The sequence below is a fragment of the Aspergillus affinis genome (assembly GCF_023601865.1).
Source record: "Aspergillus affinis strain CMG 70 chromosome Unknown NODE_121_length_108513_cov_85_085119, whole genome shotgun sequence".
NCBI classification, from domain to species: domain Eukaryota; kingdom Fungi; phylum Ascomycota; class Eurotiomycetes; order Eurotiales; family Aspergillaceae; genus Aspergillus; species Aspergillus affinis.
In genome coordinates, this window is record NW_026515902.1 from 36018 (window position 1) to 56146 (window position 20129).

Sequence of the window (20129 nt, forward strand, 5' to 3'; positions counted from 1 at the left end):
CATTTCCATCCTGGTGGATATATTTGCGTGGCGTTCTTTTTTGGGTGGATGAGGTCGTTCTGCGGCCCTACTAGTAAACATGGCTCCTCTACCTATCAAATTTACGGAGCTTGTTAATGTATTTGATCCTCCCCCTTTGGTCAATTGTCCGAATTACCGACCCAGAAGGCTGACTTGTTTCCCCGTGTCTGCAGTTGACGAATGTTGAAATCGCGGTATGTCTTGTTGCGTTGCTGGCCCGTTCTGTTCCACGTTGCGGTGGTGCCTGCCCAGCGCGCACCCAACCGGAGCCTCTGCCACCAACCACCGGAACCATCTACTGACAATTTCCCTGCTATAGCCGGCTTCGATTGGTTTCAACTCATGTGTGAGTATTTCCTAGGACTATACCGCTCTCTCTGATCCCCCCTTTCATTTCGCTGACTGTGTGCCTTGCGTGGCCTGAATAGACTCTAGAATCCGACCACTACGTCTGTGTCCGGCAAAAACTCAACGAGGAAGAGAAGCCTCAAGTCATCATCATCAACCTTAAGAACAACAATGAAGTCATCAAGCGGCCGATCAACGCGGACAGTGCGATCATGCACTGGACACGCAACATCATTGCCCTCAAGGCTCAAGGGCGGACAATCCAGATCTTCGACCTCTCGGCGAAGCAGAAACTCAAATCTGCCGTCATGAACGAAGATGTTGTGTACTGGAAGTGGTTCAGCGAGAAGCAGCTGGGCTTGGTGACAGAAACCTCCGTCTACCACTGGGACGTCTTTGACCCCACTCAGTCCCAGCCGCTTAAGATCTTTGACCGACTTCCCAACCTAAGTGTATGTGGATATATCCTGAGCTGACTTTGGTATGCTGTGCACTTGCTGACCCAATATTTCCCCCCTGTCTAGAGTTGCCAAATCATCAACTACCGCGTCAACGACGATGAGAAATGGATGGTCGTGGTCGGAATCAGTCAGCAGCAGGGACGCGTGGTGGGCTCGATGCAGCTTTACTCCAAGGAGCGCGGTATTTCGCAATTCATCGAGGGTCATGCGGCTGCTTTCGCTTCCATCCGAGTTGAGGGCTCCCCGCTGGAACATAAACTCTTTACCTTCGCTGTCCGCACGCAGACGGGCGCGAAGCTGCAGATCGCCGAAATCGACCACCAGGAGCCCAACCCGCGGTTCCAGAAGAAGGCTGTGGAGGTCTACTTCCCCCAGGAGGCGGTTAATGATTTCCCCGTCGCGATGCAGGTGTCTCGGAAGTACGACGTTGTGTACCTCGTCACGAAGTACGGCTTCATTCACCTCTACGACCTCGAGACCGGCACCTGTATCTTCATGAACCGAATTTCGAGCGAGACGATCTTCACCACCGCCCCCGACTCCGAATCCGCCGGTCTGGTTGGTGTCAACAGGAAGGGTCAAGTGTTGACCGTGAGCGTCGACGAGAACACCATTGTCCAGTACCTGATGGAGAACCCTGCCATGTCCGGCCTTGCGGTGAAGCTCGCCTCCAAAGCCGGTCTTCCTGGCGCGGACCACCTCTACCAGCAGCAGTTCGATAACCTCATCGCTCAAGGCAACTACTCCGAAGCCGCGAAGATCGCTGCCAACTCCCCCCGTGGTTTCCTCCGGACCCCAGAGACCATCAACCGCTTCAAGAATGCCCCCCAGACCGGCCAGCAGATGTCTGTCATTCTCCAGTACTTCGGTATGCTGCTGGACAAGGGCACTCTCAACAAATACGAGAGTGTGGAACTTGTTCGTCCCGTTCTGCAGCAGAACCGCAAGCACCTGCTCGAGAAATGGCTGCGCGAGAACAAGCTGGAGGGCTCTGAGGAGCTTGGAGATATCGTTCGCCCCTACGACATGAACCTGGCTCTCAGCATTTACCTCCAAGCCAACGTTCCCCACAAGGTCATCGCCGGATTCGCCGAAACTGGCCAGTTCGATAAGATTCTGGCCTATTCCAAGCAGGCCGGGTACCAGCCCGATTACACCCAGCTTCTGCAGCATATTGTCCGTGTGAACCCCGAGAAGGGTGCTGAGTTTGCCGCCCAGCTTGCCAACGAGGAGAGCGGTGCGCTGATTGACCTGGATCGCGTTGTGGACGTGTTCCTGTCTCAGAACATGATCCAGCAGGCCACGTCATTCCTGCTCGATGCTCTCAAGGATAACAAGCCTGAACATGGCCACCTGCAAACCCGACTGCTGGAGATGAACTTGGTAAATGCTCCCCAGGTTGCGGATGCCATCCTCGGTAACGAGATCTTCACCCACTACGACCGCCCCAGAATCTCTCAGCTGTGCGAGAATGCCGGTCTCATTCAGCGTGCCCTGGAGAACACCGATGATAGCTCCGCCATCAAACGCAACATTGTTCGCACCGACAAGCTTACCCCTGAATGGTTGATGAGCTACTTCGGCCGCCTTTCGGTTGAGCAGTCTCTGGACTGTATGGACACTATGCTGGAAGTCAACATCCGCCAGAACCTGCAGGCCGTGGTGCAGATTTGCACGAAGTTCTCTGATCTCCTGGGCCCCAACCAGCTCATCGCCCTGCTCGAGAAGTACCGCACTGCCGAAGGTCTCTACTACTACCTTGGAAGCATCGTCAACCTCAGCGAAGACCCGGAGGTTCACTTCAAGTACATCGAGGCCGCAACTGCTATGGGCCAGACCACCGAGGTTGAGCGGATCTGCCGTGAGAGCAACTACTACAACCCCGAGAAGGTCAAAAACTTCCTCAAGGAAGCCCGGTTGACCGAGCAGCTCCCCTTGATCATTGTTTGCGACCGTTTCAACTTCATCCACGACCTGGTCCTCTACCTTTACCAGAACCAGCAGTTCAACTCGATCGAGGTCTACGTGCAGCGCGTCAACCCCTCTCGTGCTCCGGCCGTGGTCGGTGGGCTTTTGGATGTTGACTGCGAAGAGAGCATTATCAAGAACCTTCTCTCTACCGTTGACCCCTCCGTGATCCCCATCGATGAGCTTGTGAATGAGGTCGAAACCCGCAACAGGTTGAAGCTGCTCCTGCCATTCCTTGAGGCCACCCTCGCCACTGGCAACCAGCAACAGGCCGTTTACAACGCCCTCGCCAAGATTTACATCGACAGCAACAACAACCCCGAGAAGTTCCTCAAGGAAAACGACATGTACGACACTTTGACGGTTGGAAAGTACTGCGAGAAGCGCGACCCCAACCTGGCCTACATTGCCTACCGCAAGGGTCAGAATGACTTGGAGCTCATCAACATTACCAACGAGAACGCCATGTACCGGGCGCAGGCTCGTTACCTCGTTGAGCGGGCCGACCCTGAAATCTGGTCCTTTGTCCTGAGCGAGAACAACATGCACCGCCGGTCCCTTGTCGACCAGGTCATTGCAACCGCCGTGCCCGAGTCGACCGAGCCCGACAAGGTATCGGTTGCTGTCAAGGCCTTCCTCGAGGCTGATCTCCCCGGCGAGCTTATCGAATTGTTGGAGAAGATCATCCTTGAGCCATCGCCCTTCAGTGACAATGGCAGCTTGCAGAACCTGTTGATGCTGACTGCCGCCAAGGCCGACAAGGGTCGTCTCATGGACTACGTCCACCAGCTGAATGAATTCAGCCCGGATGAGATCTCGGAAATGTGTATCTCGGTTGGTCTCTACGAGGAGGCTTTCGAGATTTACAAGAAGGTCAACAACTACCTCGCCGCCGCCAACGTTCTCGTTGAGAACATTGTCAGCATTGACCGTGCCCAAGAATTCGCGGAGCGTGTCGAATTGCCCGAGGTGTGGAGCAAGGTTGCGAAGGCCCAGCTGGATGGCTTGCGTATCTCCGACTCCATTGAGTCTTACATTCGTGCGGCCGATCCTTCCAACTACAACGAAGTGATTGACACCGCCACTCACGCCGGAAAGGATGAGGACCTTGTCAAGTACCTGAAGATGGCTCGCAAGACTTTGCGTGAACCGGCCATCGACACTGGCCTGGCATTCTGCTATGCCCGTCTTGACCAGCTCTCGGAACTTGAGGACTTCCTGCGTGCCACCAATGTCGCAGACATCGAAGCATCTGGTGACAAGGCTTACGCCGAGGGATACCACCATGCTGCCAAGATCTTCTTCACCAGCATCTCGAATTGGGCCAAATTGGCTACGACCCTGGTGCACCTGGAAGATTACCAGGCCGCCGTGGAGTGTGCCCGCAAGGCCAACAGTGTCAAGGTCTGGAAACAGGTCAACGAGGCCTGCGTTGCCAAGAAGGAATTCCGTCTCGCTCAGATTTGCGGTCTTAACCTCATTGTCCACGCGGAAGAACTTCAAGAGCTTGTGCGCCAGTACGAGCGCAACGGTTACTTCGATGAACTGATTGGTGTCCTCGAGGCCGGTCTGGGTCTGGAGCGGGCTCACATGGGTATGTTCACCGAACTGGGCATTGCGCTTTCCAAGTACCACCCCGACCGAGTTATGGAGCATCTCAAGCTCTTCTGGTCCCGAATCAACATCCCTAAGATGATCCGGGCCTGCGAGGAGGCCAATCTCTGGCCCGAGCTGGTCTTCCTGTACTGCCACTACGATGAGTGGGACAACGCCGCCCTGGCGATGATGGAGCGTGCAGCCGATGCCTGGGAGCACCACTCGTTCAAGGACATCATCGTCAAGGTTGCCAACCTGGAAATCTACTACCGTGCCCTGAACTTCTACCTGCAAGAGCAGCCTTTGCTTCTCACCGATCTTCTGCAGGTCTTGACTTCTCGTATCGATGTCAACCGTGTTGTTCGTATCTTCCAGGCCTCCGACAACATCCCTCTGATCAAGCCGTTCCTCCTGAACGTTCAGACCCAGAACAAGCGGGCCGTGAATGACGCTATCAACGATCTGCTGATCGAAGAGGAAGACTACAAGACTTTGCGTGACTCGGTGGACAACTACGATAACTTTGATGCCGTGGATCTTGCGCAGCGTTTGGAGAAGCATGACCTCATCTTCTTCCGCCAGATTGCTGCCAACATCTATCGCAACAACAAGCGCTGGGAGAAATCCATTGCGCTGTCCAAACAGGACAAGCTCTACAAGGATGCCATCGAAACGTCCGCTATCTCCGCCAAGTCCGATGTTGTCGAGGACCTGCTTCGTTACGTAAGTTTCTTTTTTCTTTTATCCTCCTGGTGATTTTTGAACTGCTTGCTGACCTTCTCATAGTTCGTAGATATTGGTAGCCGCGAGTGCTACGTTGGTATGCTGTACGCTTGCTACGACCTCATTCGCCCCGACGTCATCTTGGAGGTGTCGTGGCGCAACGGTCTTAACGATTTCACGATGCCGTTCATGATCAACTTCCTGTGCGAGCAAACGCGGGCGATCGAGACCCTCAAGAAGGACAACGAGGAGCGGAAGAAGCGGGAGGTGACGCAGAAGACGGATGAGGATAACACCCCGATCCTGGGCGGCTCGCGACTGATGCTGACCCAAGGCCCGGCGGCACCTGCGCCAAGTCCCATGGCATACCAACAGACCAACGGGATCACGCCGCAGGCGACCGGATTCCGCCCGTTCTAGATGCACGTCCGTAATGTCTCTCTTGTCATTTGCGATGGGGTTTAGTGTATGTATAGCATAAACGATGGATGATCGACCCGCCGAGCCTGAGTGGGACAGCGAAGTTCACCGAGAGGGGTGGGCTTATTGTTACACTACGGTGGGCTATACGGGGACATTTGATGGTTCCATTTATTGCAGGAAGGGGTTCTTCATTCTCGTTCTCGTTATTTCCCTCATGTTTATCCTCTTTTCTCCTTTATTTCCATTTTAAAAAATCTTTCTCTCCGTTGCCTTCTTATCTTCCCCTCGATGTATTTTGATAGCTTCTTACAAAATCCGTTGTGGCCGTGAATTAGTACCCTCACGGTGAGCATCAGTTAATGGCATTATTGTGATCAATTTCAAGGATGACTTCAGATCCTCGGATCCTGGTAAACGCTGCAGAAAGCAGCTCCCTTGGCTTAACATAGCGGCCAAAGTTGTAACTCCGGCCAAAAGTACGTGATCTCGGTTGAAAGGAGCGAGATTCGATAGAGAGGACTACAACGGAGATATACTCGGAAGTCTAGATCAGAGCTAGGTAGTCTTATCCCTGTAACCCCTCTAGACGAGGGTGAATGAAGTGATCGGGACTTGGCTGTGACCAGGTTAACTATCCCAGAGCCACGGACAGACGGAGGTTATGTGTGGAGGATAATATTGATATCCGAGCGATAGATTGGATGGGTCGTACCGGAGGGGATGTGGGATGTGGGATGCAGAATCAGCTTGGCCAGCATGCATGGATGGGCATGCCGAAGATACGAAAGACTGGATCCCCGGTGTGATATTTAGGCAACGGAATGTCCGCCAAGGTGCCGACGGAGAAGCTGAGAAGTCTCGTCCCGTCTTGTCGGATTTTCATGCGCACTCCGGAGAGGAGCAGATTGGCAAAAACTCTGTCTTGGGATTGACCGAGCGTCCGCCGGATCTGGCGTCACGAGAACAAGTCGAGTGGATTCAAGATTTGACCGAGGTTCAACTTCAGGGAATCAATAACGTCTGGCCCTAACGGAAAGCGTTCTCCGGGGTTGAATGGCGTCGATCCGTTTGGGGCCAAGGCCTTCCCTCTCCTTCTGTTTTTCCCGCGCGCGCTTTCCCTGATGTTGTCCTCGAGGTCCCCCTCATTTTGGGTGTTTCTTTTCTTTCTTTTCTTTCTTTTCTTGCTTACTTGTTTCCTGTCACGCATCCAGTAGTAAAAAAAAAAAAAAAAAAAAAAAAGAGAAAAAGCCAATGGAAGCATCCCCGATGTCGATCATCCTCGTCCGACCAACCAATTCGTCTCGATTCCCACCTGTCGCCTATCTTCGGTGCAGAGAGCTCCTACTTGGCCCGAGCGTTTCGTTTAGACTCGGTGACGCAGCAGTCAGGACCGTCCAGACTCCCAGATCAGTTTCGTGATGGTAAGGGAGGGAGGCAATTAACCCGAGCACCCGAGGTAGCAAGAAAATGGGCGACCTGAACCACCCGATAGGGAAGTCGGCTATTTGATTATGAGAAATGGACTGTCATAGTCTAGATCTCGAGGGCAGGAGTGGATCTCTCTGGGGGTAAAAGGTTGGTTCCTAGGAACTATGATGTCGTAGTGCCACTACGGGAGTTTAGCCGATCTGTCGAGCTGGGTCAGCGAAAGGCCGGGAACTGTACGGCTTCCTGTCAGGCCAGACAGCCGGTGAAAATAAACAGCAAAGAAATACGATCGAATAAAAAAAACAGTCACTATCAGATGGAGGTGGCCAACCAGATGGTCCGGACCAACGGAGCGCTGGGGAGGAATACCCAAGGTTAATTAAAACCTGAAGAGCGAAGAGTGGGACATTCCATGGGCAGACATCCCACTTGGAGCTGACCGGTGTGCCGGTGAGCTGGAGAGAGACCCTCAGATGACAGGGGACTATGCCAGATAGTATCATCGTAGTGCTTCGTAGTGCTTCACAGGAGAGAGAACAACGCAAGAGGAACAGGAAAGTTGGATCTGGTCGGGGTCATGTGCTCCTGGGGATCCTGAGGCAGGCAGGCAGACCCTCTTCGTGTTCCCCGCCTCGTCGTCCCTCCTTCTCCTACTTCTACTTCTTCTACTTCTACTTCTACTTCAACAGCTCTCTCCTCCTCTTCCATTCCATCCCCTCATCAATCATCATCTTCCTCTTCCCCTCATCATCCTCATCCTCATCCTAAACTCTAACACTCTATACCTCCCATCCTGACTAGCTCCTCTTCACGCATCAACTAATCCCCACCCGGTTGATCGTCTCCCCTCCTCTCCCCGCGTTCTTCCTCTCATTCCCGTTCCGAAACCGGGCCTTTTTCTTTCCCCCGGTCTGCCCGGCGGGTTCTTCCTAAGGTGACTCATGATTTCCGTCTAATACCATTGCTTTTCCACGGCTAACTCTTTTTAAATATATCTCGCGCGAACAGCCCTTCTACTCTTCCAGAACACCTGTGGACTTTCTTCTTCTTCCTCCTCTTCCTTCCCCTCCATCTTCTACCCCTCCCTCTCTCTCCCCTCCCCCCCCTCCTCCTCATCCTCTCTCACAATGGCTGCCCCCCTTCGTCAGCCCGAGGAGGCTGTCGATGACACCGAGTTTATCGATGACCACAAAGAACACCTCCGCGACACGGTGCACCACCGTCTTCGCGCCAATTCTGCCATCATGCAGTTCCAGAAGGTCCTCGTGGCCAACCGTGGTGAAATCCCCATCCGTATCTTCCGAACGGCACACGAATTGTCGTTGCAGACCGTCGCCGTCTTCTCCTATGAGGATCGTCTCTCTATGCACCGTCAGAAAGCCGACGAGGCCTACATGATTGGCCGCCGCGGCCAGTACACTCCCGTTGGCTCCTATCTGGCCGGCGATGAGATCATCAAGATTGCCCTGGAGCATGGCGTGCACCTGATCCACCCGGGTTATGGTTTCTTGTCTGAGAACGCCGACTTTGCTCGCAAGGTCGAGGAGGCCGGCATGGTCTTCGTGGGTCCCACTGCTTCCACCATTGACAGTCTGGGTGACAAGGTCTCCGCTCGTCGATTGGCGATCGGCTGCAAGGTCCCTGTGGTGCCCGGTACGGAAGGACCCGTCGAGCGCTACGAGGAGGTCAAGGACTTCACGGATACCTATGGATTCCCCATCATCATCAAGGCCGCCTTTGGTGGTGGTGGCCGTGGTATGCGTGTTGTCCGCGACCAGGCGTCATTGCGGGACTCCTTCGAGCGGGCCACTTCCGAGGCCCGCTCCGCCTTTGGTAACGGCACCGTCTTCGTCGAGCGTTTCCTCGACAAGCCCAAGCACATCGAAGTCCAGCTTCTGGGCGATAACCACGGCAACGTCGTCCACCTCTTCGAGCGTGACTGCTCCGTCCAGCGTCGACACCAGAAGGTTGTCGAGGTTGCACCGGCCAAGGACCTGCCTACCGATGTGCGCGACAAGATTCTGGCGGATGCCGTGACGCTCGCCAAATCTGTGAACTACCGCAACGCCGGTACCGCCGAGTTCCTGGTGGACCAAGAAAACCGCCACTACTTCATTGAGATCAACCCTCGTATCCAGGTCGAGCACACCATCACCGAAGAAATCACCGGCATCGATATCGTCGCGGCGCAGATCCAGATTGCTGCGGGCGCTACGCTAGAGCAACTGGGCCTGACCCAGGATCGCATCTCCATTCGTGGTTTTGCCATCCAGTGTCGTATCACCACGGAAGATCCCGCAAAGGGCTTTTCCCCTGACACCGGAAAGATCGAGGTGTATCGTTCGGCCGGTGGTAACGGTGTGCGATTGGACGGCGGAAACGGTTTTGCCGGCGCTATTATCACTCCCCACTATGACTCCATGCTGGTCAAGTGCACTTGCCGCGGCTCCACCTATGAAATCGCCCGCCGCAAGGTAGTGCGTGCTCTGGTCGAATTCCGTATCCGTGGCGTGAAGACCAACATCCCCTTCCTGACTTCTTTGCTGAGTCACCCCACCTTCGTCGATGGCAACTGCTGGACCACTTTCATCGATGACACTCCCGAGCTCTTCGCCCTCGTTGGCAGCCAGAACCGTGCTCAGAAGCTGCTCGCCTACCTCGGAGATGTTGCCGTCAACGGCAGCAGCATCAAGGGCCAGATCGGCGAGCCCAAGCTCAAGGGCGACATCATCAAGCCTAAGCTCCTGGATGTGCAGGGCAAGCCCCTCGACGTATCGGCTCCTTGCACCAAGGGTTGGAAGCAGATCCTCGACCAGGAGGGTCCTACCGCGTGGGCTCGCGCTGTGCGTGCCAACAAGGGCTGTTTGATCATGGACACCACCTGGCGTGACGCCCACCAGTCGCTGTTGGCTACCCGTGTGCGTACCATTGACCTGCTGAACATCGCCCACGAAACCAGCCATGCCTTCTCCAACGCCTACAGTTTGGAGTGCTGGGGTGGTGCTACCTTCGATGTCGCCATGCGATTCCTTTACGAGGATCCCTGGGACCGTCTGCGCAAGATGCGTAAGGCTGTGCCAAACATTCCCTTCCAGATGCTGCTCCGTGGTGCCAACGGTGTGGCCTACTCTTCCCTCCCCGACAACGCCATCTACCACTTCTGTAAGCAGGCTAAGAAATGTGGCGTGGACATCTTCCGTGTCTTTGACGCCCTGAACGATGTGGACCAGCTTGAGGTTGGTATCAAGGCAGTCCACGCCGCTGAGGGTGTTGTCGAAGCGACCGTCTGCTACAGCGGTGACATGCTGAACCCCCACAAGAAGTACAACCTAGAGTACTACCTGGCCTTGGTCGACAAGATTATGGCTTTCAAGCCTCACGTTCTCGGAATCAAGGATATGGCTGGTGTCCTGAAGCCCCAGGCCGCCCGCCTGCTGGTGGGCTCGATCCGTGAGCGCTACCCTGACCTCCCCATCCACGTCCACACCCACGACTCCGCCGGAACCGGTGTGGCGTCCATGATTGCTTGCGCTCAGGCTGGTGCCGATGCCGTGGACGCGGCTACCGACAGCTTGTCTGGTATGACTTCTCAGCCCAGTGTTGGTGCCATCCTTGCTTCCCTCGAGGGCACCGAGCACGACCCCGGCCTTAACTCGGCCCAAATTCGGGCCATTGACACCTACTGGGCCCAGCTGCGCTTGCTGTACTCGCCCTTCGAGGCTGGATTGACCGGTCCCGATCCGGAGGTCTACGAGCACGAGATCCCCGGTGGTCAGCTGACCAACCTCATCTTCCAGGCCAGCCAGCTTGGCTTGGGTCAGCAGTGGGCCGAGACCAAGAAGGCCTACGAGGCCGCCAACGACCTGCTGGGCGACATCGTCAAAGTCACCCCCACCTCGAAGGTGGTTGGTGACCTGGCCCAGTTCATGGTCTCCAACAAGCTGTCCGAGCAGGATGTCGTGGATCGCGCCGGTGAACTGGACTTCCCCGGCTCCGTCCTCGAGTTCCTCGAGGGTCTCATGGGTCAGCCCTTCGGTGGCTTCCCCGAGCCCCTGCGCTCGCGGGCTCTGCGCAACCGTCGCAAGCTCGAGAAGCGCCCCGGTCTGTACCTGGAGCCCTTCGATCTGGCTTCGATGAAGAACCAGATCCGCGAGAAGTTCGGCGCTGCCACCGAGTACGACGTAGCCAGTTACGCCATGTACCCCAAGGTCTTCGAGGACTACAAGAAGTTTGTCCAGAAGTTCGGTGATCTGTCGGTGCTCCCAACCCGCTATTTCTTGGCTAAGCCTGAGATCGGCGAGGAGTTCCACGTCGAGCTGGAGAAGGGTAAGGTGCTGATCCTCAAGTTGCTGGCCATCGGTCCCTTGTCGGAGCAGACCGGCCAGCGTGAGGTGTTCTACGAGGTCAACGGTGAAGTCCGTCAGGTCAGCGTCGACGACAACAAGGCATCCGTGGACAACACCGCCCGCCCCAAGGCCGACATTGGCGACAGCAGCCAAGTGGGTGCTCCCATGAGTGGTGTGGTGGTTGAGATCCGTGTCCACGACGGCCTGGAGGTCAAGAAGGGTGACCCGATCGCCGTTCTGAGCGCCATGAAGATGGTAAGTACCTTCGAATCTATTATTTTCTGGACATTGCATACTAACAAGAATCTTAGGAAATGGTTATCTCTGCCCCACACAGCGGTAAGGTTGCCGGCCTGTTGGTCAAGGAAGGTGACTCCGTCGATGGCCAGGATCTTGTCTGCAAGATCAACAAGGCGTAAAGAAAAAGCCAACAGGACAAAGAAAAAAAAAAAAGAAGGAAAAAATTCTTCACAAGCATTAATGCAGTGAAAATATTTGGATGAACGAATTGATGTGTTTTGATTAGAGCGTTTTATTTCATGTTATTTCTTTACAATATTGTTTGGGTTGGGTCTAGGATATTATTTCTTTTATTCTATTGTCGATTAAGAAAGACCTTGCCAGTAGCGGTCTTTCGGTCTATAGCGCAATCAATCGATAGTTTCAGGTTATGTTATATCTATATACGGGCCTGAGATGCTCGGATGTCCTTGCCAGGGAACACAGGTGATCGACGAATTCGTCAACCAACCCAGCTTAGAAGCATCCCAATGGGGGATGTTTGTATGTACAGTATGAACGAGGAGGATGTAGACCGAATCCAAGAGATCACAATTTAGCCACGGTCTCCTCCGGCTCGCCCACCTCACGCAACGCCTTCCACACGCGCATCGCCTCGTCCCAGAATCCATCCTGCCAGATCTGGACCGAGCCATCCGGCTTCAAGGTCCGCATCTCCCGATGACTCGTGGTACCCCAGTCGATATCAGGCTCGCCATGCACAAACCGAATCCACGGGTCGATCAACGCTTTCCGAATGATCGGCTTCTCCCGCGATTCCAGCATCTCCCCGTTGCCCCAGAACCACATGTACTGGTCGGTGCCGTGCGTGACGCCCCACGCCGGCGGGATGGACTTGTCGGCGCACTTGAGCCGGTATTCGAGGCGGTAGCGATAGAGAAGGTGGGCGGCGCCGCCGAGCGCCAGCGAGTGGACGAGTCCGCGCTGCATCTTGTGGACCTGCATGTCGGCGTAGATGCGGCCGAAGGCGTCGCGGTGCCAGTCGCTGCAGTCGGCCGGGAGGGTGCCGTCCGGGTAGTAGAGCTTGAGGAGGGTGTCGACGACAGGCCGCGGGTAGTCGGCTAGGAGGCGCTTGCGCAAGGCGGCGAGGGTGTTGTTAGCGGGTGGGAGCCAGGTGGCGTAGAGGAAGCGTTCGTCGCGACACTCGCCGAGCATGATGCGGATGTTGCGTGCGGCGACGCGGCGGCCGAAAGAGCCGTCGTCCAAGGACTGGAATAGCGTGGGCGGGATGAAGACCGAGTCCGTGGTGGGTCGGAACTGGTTGATGTCGACGCTGACGGCCGCGGAGAGGAGGTCTTGGCTGGAGACGGCGCGGAGGCGCGCGATCTTCTCCGCCCCGGGCAGGCCCGCGGGGATGTTGAGCGCGGAGAGGAGCTGGTTGAATTGCCCCTGCGCGGCCGCGGGGTTCTTGGGCTGGGTGGCCGGTCCGTTCGACCAGATGCAGGCTTGTTTGACGATGGCCTGGTCTTCAGGGAGTTGGACGTCGTAGGCTAGTTGGTAGAAGGCGGAGTATGCGCCTGAGACGGTGCTGTTAGGGTGCAGCTTATTAAAAAAGGGTTTGACAGTGAACCTTACCGGCCGAGTATCCGGCAACGGTGATCTGGGACGGGTTGCCTCCAAACAGGGACATGTTGTCCTTGGTCCATTCCAGAGCCAGGCGTTGGTCCCAGAAACCCTGGTTTCCAACGGCTTCGCCAACGGAGGCAGCATCATTCCCCAGTTCGGACGAATAGAGAAACCCGAACACACCTAGACGGTAGGCAGGCATGACAATGACCGCATTCAAGGCCCCTTCACCTAGCAGTCCGGCCGAGGAAAAAGTGTTAGGAGTTCCCCATTGAAGAAACCCTCCGTCTGATAGGTAGTTAGCTATGTTCCGTAATACTATCAACTGAGTGGGGAAAGAGATCGATAAACATACGGATGAAGAAGAGAACCGGCCATCCTAATCAAATATGCGTCCATTAGTCAAGCATTAGAGCCTAAGAGGCATGTAATAACATACCCTCCTTCGGGGGCTCCCCAGCTGGGACCCAGACATTGCATTGAAAACAGTCCTCAGACCAACCGATCTCTTTTGAGAGATTCAGTAAGCTAGGCTGGGGGCAGACGCCGGCGGGCCCTGTGCAAGGGCACGGGTGATCTTTGGTGCCATAGGTGTACGTCGACGGTAGTTTCCGAGCCTTTCGCCAACGTTGCGGCGGGGGTAAGGCATATCGGAGGCCCCCGAAGTAATGGCAGAGGGGGTTGTCGGTTGATTTCTCGTGGAGTGTAACACCCTGGATATAACCCCGTTGAGAGAGGGACTTCAAGCATGGGTGTCGGTGAGTTTCCATGTTTACGTTGTATAAAGCAGAGAGGGGGCCAATTGATCGGTGAGATATAGACGAGATAGACTTGATGAGTCTTTGGGAGGAAAGGAGTATGGCGACAGGAGTAGGTATATATGTATACAACTGTCACAGTATCGGAGTTGTTTCCGCGCAATGACACTCCGCTAGGCCAGCATGGCACCGATAAGGGGGATAGCCGAGCTGATTAGCGTCCGGGTGGGGATGGGGACGGAATTGGACGAATGTCAGGGCCACGCAAGTAAGCAGGTCGGCAAACGGCGCGGAGAAGAGGAGATTGAGAGAGGAGAAGAGAAGAGGAGAGAGGAAGCGTCAGAGGGAGATGAAGCAAGAATTCCCAGTCGTTCAGCCTCGGCCCCGGCCTCAGATCTGGGCACCGGATGTGTATGCCTGAGGCATACATGGTCAGTGCTGAGTCAGTGACCAGCAGCCCTAAGAAAGAAACCAACGACAGCTACAAGACAGCAAGCAACAGAGACACGAAGACAAGGGGATGTCGGCCAGAAGAAGCCTGTCGAGGGTGAGCAGCAGCAGAACTCCCATTAGTAATGGCAGCTGCAGATCGAATCCCTCCATTGCGACTCCCCGCATTTGGCAACTCGTTTGACGTCAGCTGCCACCGTTCGGCGTCTTTGACTGGTGCCATGGATCATGGGCTGGTCTAGAGTGAATGATTCATTGAAACGTCCATGGTCGAGGTCCTAATCTCAGCTGAACCAACCTCCATTATTGGATCGCCGTGACGCTGCATTTGCCCCTCGAGACCAGGACGCATCAATGAGAGTTTACAAGGATGATGCATCGATTTCCCTCCATTGTTTCACGGCGTAGTGGCTGCCACCCGACCCCTCTCGCGGCTGGCCTGGAGCCTATAAATGTAGTGGGCGCCTGGAAAGATCCCGCAGCATCGATCGTCCTGTCAGAAGAGCCATAGGATAACGGTTGTTTTGCCTGAAAACCAGTAAGTGACATTCCTGTGTCCCTTACGGCATCCAATCCAGCACGATGACGTCCTGATTCTCCGGCGGACATTTAACCGTCGTCATCATCCTCGATCGAGCCACCTCATGTGCCTTCATCATCTCATGTTGAAAGCACTGCATCCTGTCTGCTCTTATCATCATTCAACGTCGAGGACTCCTGCTGATAGATCCATCAAGTATCATCACCACACTGCTTGACCATCACCATCTTCCACAATGAGTAGTAACAACCAGCAACCCGAGCCTCCCCGCCATTGGCATGGTGACATTGGCAATCGTCACGAGCATCATAATGTTTGGGTAAGAGGCGGTCCTGCGCAGGCCTACCAGGGCCGGCGACCCTCTATGACTGAGGCTGTCAACGCCATGGCTGATAGACGTGTACGTCTGCATAGTCTCCATCTCTGTCGATCATGACTATCCCCCAGGTCGATGGAGTGCTAACCACGAGGCCTCGAGCCATGTAGGACTCCACATCTTCATCAACTTCTGCGAATAACAACAGTCCACCCATTGCTCCAGAGAGAAGACGATCCAGCGGCCACGGACCGTCGACTCTTTTCGAGAGTTTGACGAGTCAGAAGCGGAATTCGACCGATGCAGCTCGTCGGGCAAGCTACCAGGAACAATCTCAGCAGGGTGGCTTTTTCTCGAAATGGTGGGAGGGATATACGCGTGGCAATTAAATCGCCTTCGTAGTTGGACAGTATTCTTCTGGGGATGTGATTTCGTCGGTCGCATGTGATAGGACAATCATTTTGTTTCAATCTGTTTGATGTAATTACCCTGCTATGCTTACGCTGTGATGCTGCGTTGCTTTCTTTGATTCTCAAGAGACACTGGATGAAAGACTCCAGGGAAATTGATCATGTGGAATAAATCATAAGCATTTGCAATGATACCTGCAATAGGATATGACGGTCGCATGATTCTCCGTAGGACAAGACGTATCGTGGAAGGGAGGATCTCGGTCGAGATGGCAAGAAAAAAAGATGAGGAATCCCGTGACTGAATCCTCAGGCAACTCGAGTTGATCAGTCACCGAAGACCGACTTTCAAGGCTACAGGAGTATTTGGGCACAAGTGGTTTAAACACCAGCATCTACGACTACAGAGCCTATAGGGGACTCGTCCGGACACACGGCTCGTTTAAGAGGGTAGCACACCAGACCACAAGCCAGACGCCGGATCAATATCCGTACCATTCTGGTGGCCATGAAGTTCATGATCAGTCCATGGCGACGTGCTGAGAGCAACAGTCCCAGGACGAACAAGGGACGCAGTCGAGCATCTGGATCTCAGACGACGAGCAGCAACGGCCAGAAAAAAAACCATCCCATGCAACACCACTGAGGGTAGATTGCGTAGGGAAGCATCATGTAAAACTTTTCATCAATGGTTATGCGGAATTCATCACCCTTTGTGAAGCCTTCATTGTGAAAAGTGGATGCATTGTGGAAATTTGATAATTTGATATCTCTAACACGCCTATTCCTCATGTCGTGGTAGAAAAGAGCATTTTCGAAGCAGAACGCCGGTCTGCCGTTTTTAATCGATTCATCGTAATCACAAGCCGAAGGCTTCCCCCATTTGACAACCCCATCAATGAAAAAAAAACATTTACCGGACGATACCGTCGAAGCGGTTCTTGAACCACTTGATGGTCTCGTTCTGGTTGATGCGGTGCTGGGTACCAATGCGGGCCTTGCAGCGGCGACGCTTGGCAACACGCTCACCAGGGCGAGTCCTGAGAAAAATCCATGTTAGTCTTCCCACATAAAGTTTTGCACTGGTTCCGGGGGTGCACTCACATGCAGCAGTAGAAGTCCATGCCGTAGATACCAATGCCGGGGTCGTACTTGATACCAAGATCGATGTGCTCGCTGATACCGAAGCCAAAGTTGCCGGTCTCGGAGAAGTTGCGCTTGCGGAGCTCGTACTCCTTAACCTTGAGGCCACGCTCCAGGATCTCCTCAGCCTTGGGGCCACGGACGGTGACGTGGACGGCAATCTTTTCGTTACGACGGATACCGAAGGTACGGACGGTGTAACGGGCCTTGCCTATAGATCGAAAAAAAATTCTCCCATCAGTCACATAGTTCCATCTCGTATACTCCAAATTTCGTTCTTATCGGAGAAAATTTTCTTGTTGATTTCGGGCGTCCTTACTGTAGACCGGAGTCTGACCGCTCAGCTGCTCAAGCACCTTAGCAGCACGGGTGAGTCTATCACCAGACTCTCCGACACTGATGTTAAGCACGAGCTTCTGGATGCGCAGCTCGCGCATGGGGTTCGCGCTCTTGTCCTTTCCGTCCGACTGCATGGCGAGAATAACGTTAGAATCAAAAATTTGCCAGAGAATTGGGTATTAGGGCGAGAAGTGTTGTGATAAGGCAGGGCGACAACATACCATGGCGACTACTTTGGCGTGAACTGGTCGACTCGTTGAATGGAAGATTCGAGGAAGCGGAAAGTGTGTAAAAGAGAATGTGTGGGTTGGGAAAGGGAAGCGAGAGCCCTTAGCGTCTTGGCGCCGTCGGCTGGCGCTTAATCCGCAGAGCCGCGTCTAGATCACGTTGCCGCAGCTTCAGCAAAGTCCGCGACTCTCAGAGGAGCTCCTGCCTTTGCCCGATCTCCAGCTTTCCCCACGGGCGCATCGTGCAGATTCCGTAGAAGTTCCCCTTCTACCTCATCTCACATCTATTCTTTGGTATTCTCTCTGGTTGTCGCATTCGTGCGCACCTTCTCAGCCACCATGGCCGCCAACAAGCAAGGCAAGATGGTAAGTCTTGTTCTCCGACCTCAATGGGGTCTTGTCTCGGTCCTTTTGATATGATGCGCTAACTGGGCTTTTCTTCTAGCAAAACCTCGTAAGATACCGATGCACACCTTGTCTCCTTCCATTTCAAGAAGCTTAACGTCTCGCAGATCAACTACCGGATGAGGGTGACTCTCAACGATGGCCGACAGATGACCGGCCAGATGCTCGCATTTGATAAGGTAACTTAGATCCAGCCATTCGATAGGCCCTCCTCTTCTTCTACTTTCGTCTTTTATTCCTTCTCTATTCTCGTCGATTGGCCAGCCTCGCTAACGCGTAGGCGCCATTGTCAGCACATGAACCTCGTCCTCGCCGATACAGAAGAATTCCGTCGCGTGAAACGGAAGTCCAAGCCTGCCGCTGCCCCCGCAACTACTCCTTTGGTGGAATCGGAAGAAAAGCGAACCCTTGGTCTCACGATTGTTCGCGGTACCCATGTCGTCTCCTGCTCCGTTGATGGACCGCCCCCCGCCGATCCCTCTGCACGACTTGGAACAAGTGGCCCCGGCGCTGCTGCCGCCGCCGCCACCCTCGCTGCTGGCCCTGGAATTAGCAAACCCGCTGGACGTGGTCTGCCCGTTGGCCTTGGTGGCCCGGCCGCCGGTGTTGGAGGACCTCCTCCGCCCGGTGGATTCCCCGGCTTCCCCCCGGGTGGTTTCCCAGGCGCGCCTCCTCCGGGATTCGGTGGCCGTGGCGGCCCCCCAGGAGGACCTCGTAAGTTGATACCTTCCAATTCATGACGACTGGCTCGTCTAGTTATGAATCTGCTAACGCGTGAGACACAGCCGGCTTTGCGCCGCCTCCAGGATTTGCGCCTCAGGGTGGCCCTCGTAAGTCTTTCATCCCATTTGATACTGTGATACACCTGCTGATATGTACGAATCTAGCGGGCGCTTTCCAACCTCCTCCCGGATTCCAGCCTCCCGGTCAGGGCCGGGGATTCCCTCCTCCCGGATTTGGAGGACGGTGATTCAATCAATGGCCGACCCGGCATGAAAGCTTTACCAAGTTCCAGCCATGGGTGTAGTAGTATGCCGGCATATCAGAATCGGAACCCGAAGAAAACTATCCTATCCACTACATACGCCTGTTCATGGAATAGGTCCAGCACAGCATCCCGAATTGAATCAGGCAAAGGCGTTGCGGCGTGTACGGATGCAGGGGAGTGCCAAGAAAAGAAAAAGGTCGAGCCCCGGAGCGAAGTCGAGGACCGACAGGTGTAATGCTAGATTATGTTGCACGCAATTATTCCATTAGTGAAATCCTAATACGTATGTTCTTGTCTGGTGTTGTAGGGTCGAGGGATTCGTAGCATTCAATGGAGCGCAGGCCGGTCATTATCGCGAGGGCACGTGACATCTCCGGGCAACTCCGCAGTCGGTCATCGCAAAACGGCCTCCGTGTTTCTGACTCTCCTTCCCTCTCCCTCTCCCTCGTCTCAACCCAGACAATCTCCTCTCCGTCAAAATGGCCGCTGCGATCAAGGCAATCAACGCGAAGATCCGCTCCAACAAGGTTGCGGATTACTTCTGCTCCACGCGTATGTACTCGAGCGATCTTTCCTCCCCCATGCTCTTCGTCACCGAGATCGGCCGGCAGACAAGGGCTTGCAATGGGACATTACCGAATGGACCAGGCCAGGCACCGCATGACGCCATTGAGACTGGGTCGCATGGATGATAAGTCCTCGAAACAATCAACAAGGCGTCTCAGCGATTGTGGTCTCATCATCAGAATGTTCACAGATACAGAGAGCTGACATGATCCTGGTGCAGATTTCTGGGGCCCTGCCTCCAACTTCGGTATCCCCATTGCGGCTGTTATGGACACGCAGAAGGACCCTGAGATGTATGTTCGCTCTTCGGTTTCTCTCTATCTTCCTGGGATACCTTCTTCAACCGTGCCCCATTGGGATAACGGCACAGTTCCGAGGGAATAAATGGGGTGAAGTGATGAAAGACGAACAAACGATGGCTGACAACACCTCTTCATTCCAACAGCATCTCTGGACAGATGACCGGTGCTCTGATCATCTACGCCGGTACCTTCATGCGTTACGCTCTCGCCGTTACCCCTGCCAACTACCTCCTCTTCGCCTGCCACACCACCAACCTCGGTGCCCAGCTGACGCAAGGTTACCGTTACATGAACTACTGGCAGTATGTCCATTCGACCCCGGTCCTTTCAGAACCAGTTTCCACGGAAATAAAAGCACAATGCTAACCTCACGTCTCTGTTATTAGCTGGGGTGGCCACGAGGCCAAGCTCGCCGCCCAGGCCGCTCAGAAGGGCAAGGACGCCACCGAAGCTGGTGCTTAGATTCGTCTTCTTTGGGGAATTTCTTGCTTACCTGCTTTTTG

The 20129-nt window shown here is 54.6% G+C and overlaps 7 protein-coding genes across 7 annotated transcripts; 5 read left to right on the plus strand and 2 right to left on the minus strand.

Annotated features, from left to right (window-relative positions):
- Positions 1 to 79: 79 nt before the first annotated feature.
- On the plus strand, positions 80 to 5537 carry KD926_001128 (clathrin heavy chain; the record flags this gene model as incomplete). The annotated part of the gene is made up of 6 exons (XM_053104806.1): positions 80 to 118; positions 195 to 215; positions 341 to 367; positions 450 to 821; positions 894 to 5117; positions 5181 to 5537. 6 exons carry the CDS (start codon positions 80 to 82, stop codon positions 5535 to 5537), a joined length of 5040 nt encoding a protein of 1679 aa, XP_052951939.1.
- A 2558-nt stretch (positions 5538 to 8095) lies between these two features.
- On the plus strand, positions 8096 to 11733 carry KD926_001129 (pyruvate carboxylase; the record flags this gene model as incomplete). Its single annotated transcript, XM_053104807.1, has 2 exons — positions 8096 to 11569; positions 11626 to 11733. 2 exons carry the CDS (start codon positions 8096 to 8098, stop codon positions 11731 to 11733), a joined length of 3582 nt encoding a protein of 1193 aa, XP_052951940.1.
- A 409-nt stretch (positions 11734 to 12142) lies between these two features.
- KD926_001130 (putative carboxylesterase) lies at positions 12143 to 13950 on the minus strand (the record flags this gene model as incomplete). The annotated part of the gene is made up of 4 exons (XM_053104809.1): positions 12143 to 13131; positions 13190 to 13468; positions 13536 to 13559; positions 13620 to 13950. The coding sequence occupies 4 exons, from the start codon at positions 13948 to 13950 to the stop codon at positions 12143 to 12145; spliced, it is 1623 nt and encodes a 540-aa protein (XP_052951941.1).
- A 1214-nt stretch (positions 13951 to 15164) lies between these two features.
- KD926_001131 (uncharacterized protein) lies at positions 15165 to 15634 on the plus strand (the record flags this gene model as incomplete). Its single annotated transcript, XM_053104810.1, has 2 exons — positions 15165 to 15329; positions 15416 to 15634. The coding sequence occupies 2 exons, from the start codon at positions 15165 to 15167 to the stop codon at positions 15632 to 15634; spliced, it is 384 nt and encodes a 127-aa protein (XP_052951942.1).
- A 934-nt stretch (positions 15635 to 16568) lies between these two features.
- KD926_001132 (60S ribosomal protein uL5) lies at positions 16569 to 17271 on the minus strand (the record flags this gene model as incomplete). Its single annotated transcript, XM_053104811.1, has 3 exons — positions 16569 to 16695; positions 16760 to 17009; positions 17118 to 17271. The coding sequence occupies 3 exons, from the start codon at positions 17269 to 17271 to the stop codon at positions 16569 to 16571; spliced, it is 531 nt and encodes a 176-aa protein (XP_052951943.1).
- A 432-nt stretch (positions 17272 to 17703) lies between these two features.
- On the plus strand, positions 17704 to 18739 carry KD926_001133 (small nuclear ribonucleoprotein-associated protein; the record flags this gene model as incomplete). The annotated part of the gene is made up of 6 exons (XM_053104812.1): positions 17704 to 17730; positions 17810 to 17818; positions 17877 to 17948; positions 18063 to 18483; positions 18555 to 18599; positions 18657 to 18739. The coding sequence occupies 6 exons, from the start codon at positions 17704 to 17706 to the stop codon at positions 18737 to 18739; spliced, it is 657 nt and encodes a 218-aa protein (XP_052951944.1).
- A 497-nt stretch (positions 18740 to 19236) lies between these two features.
- Positions 19237 to 20088, plus strand: KD926_001134 (pyruvate transporter MPC1; the record flags this gene model as incomplete). Its single annotated transcript, XM_053104813.1, has 4 exons — positions 19237 to 19309; positions 19545 to 19617; positions 19770 to 19928; positions 20013 to 20088. 4 exons carry the CDS (start codon positions 19237 to 19239, stop codon positions 20086 to 20088), a joined length of 381 nt encoding a protein of 126 aa, XP_052951945.1.
- Positions 20089 to 20129: the final 41 nt, after the last annotated feature.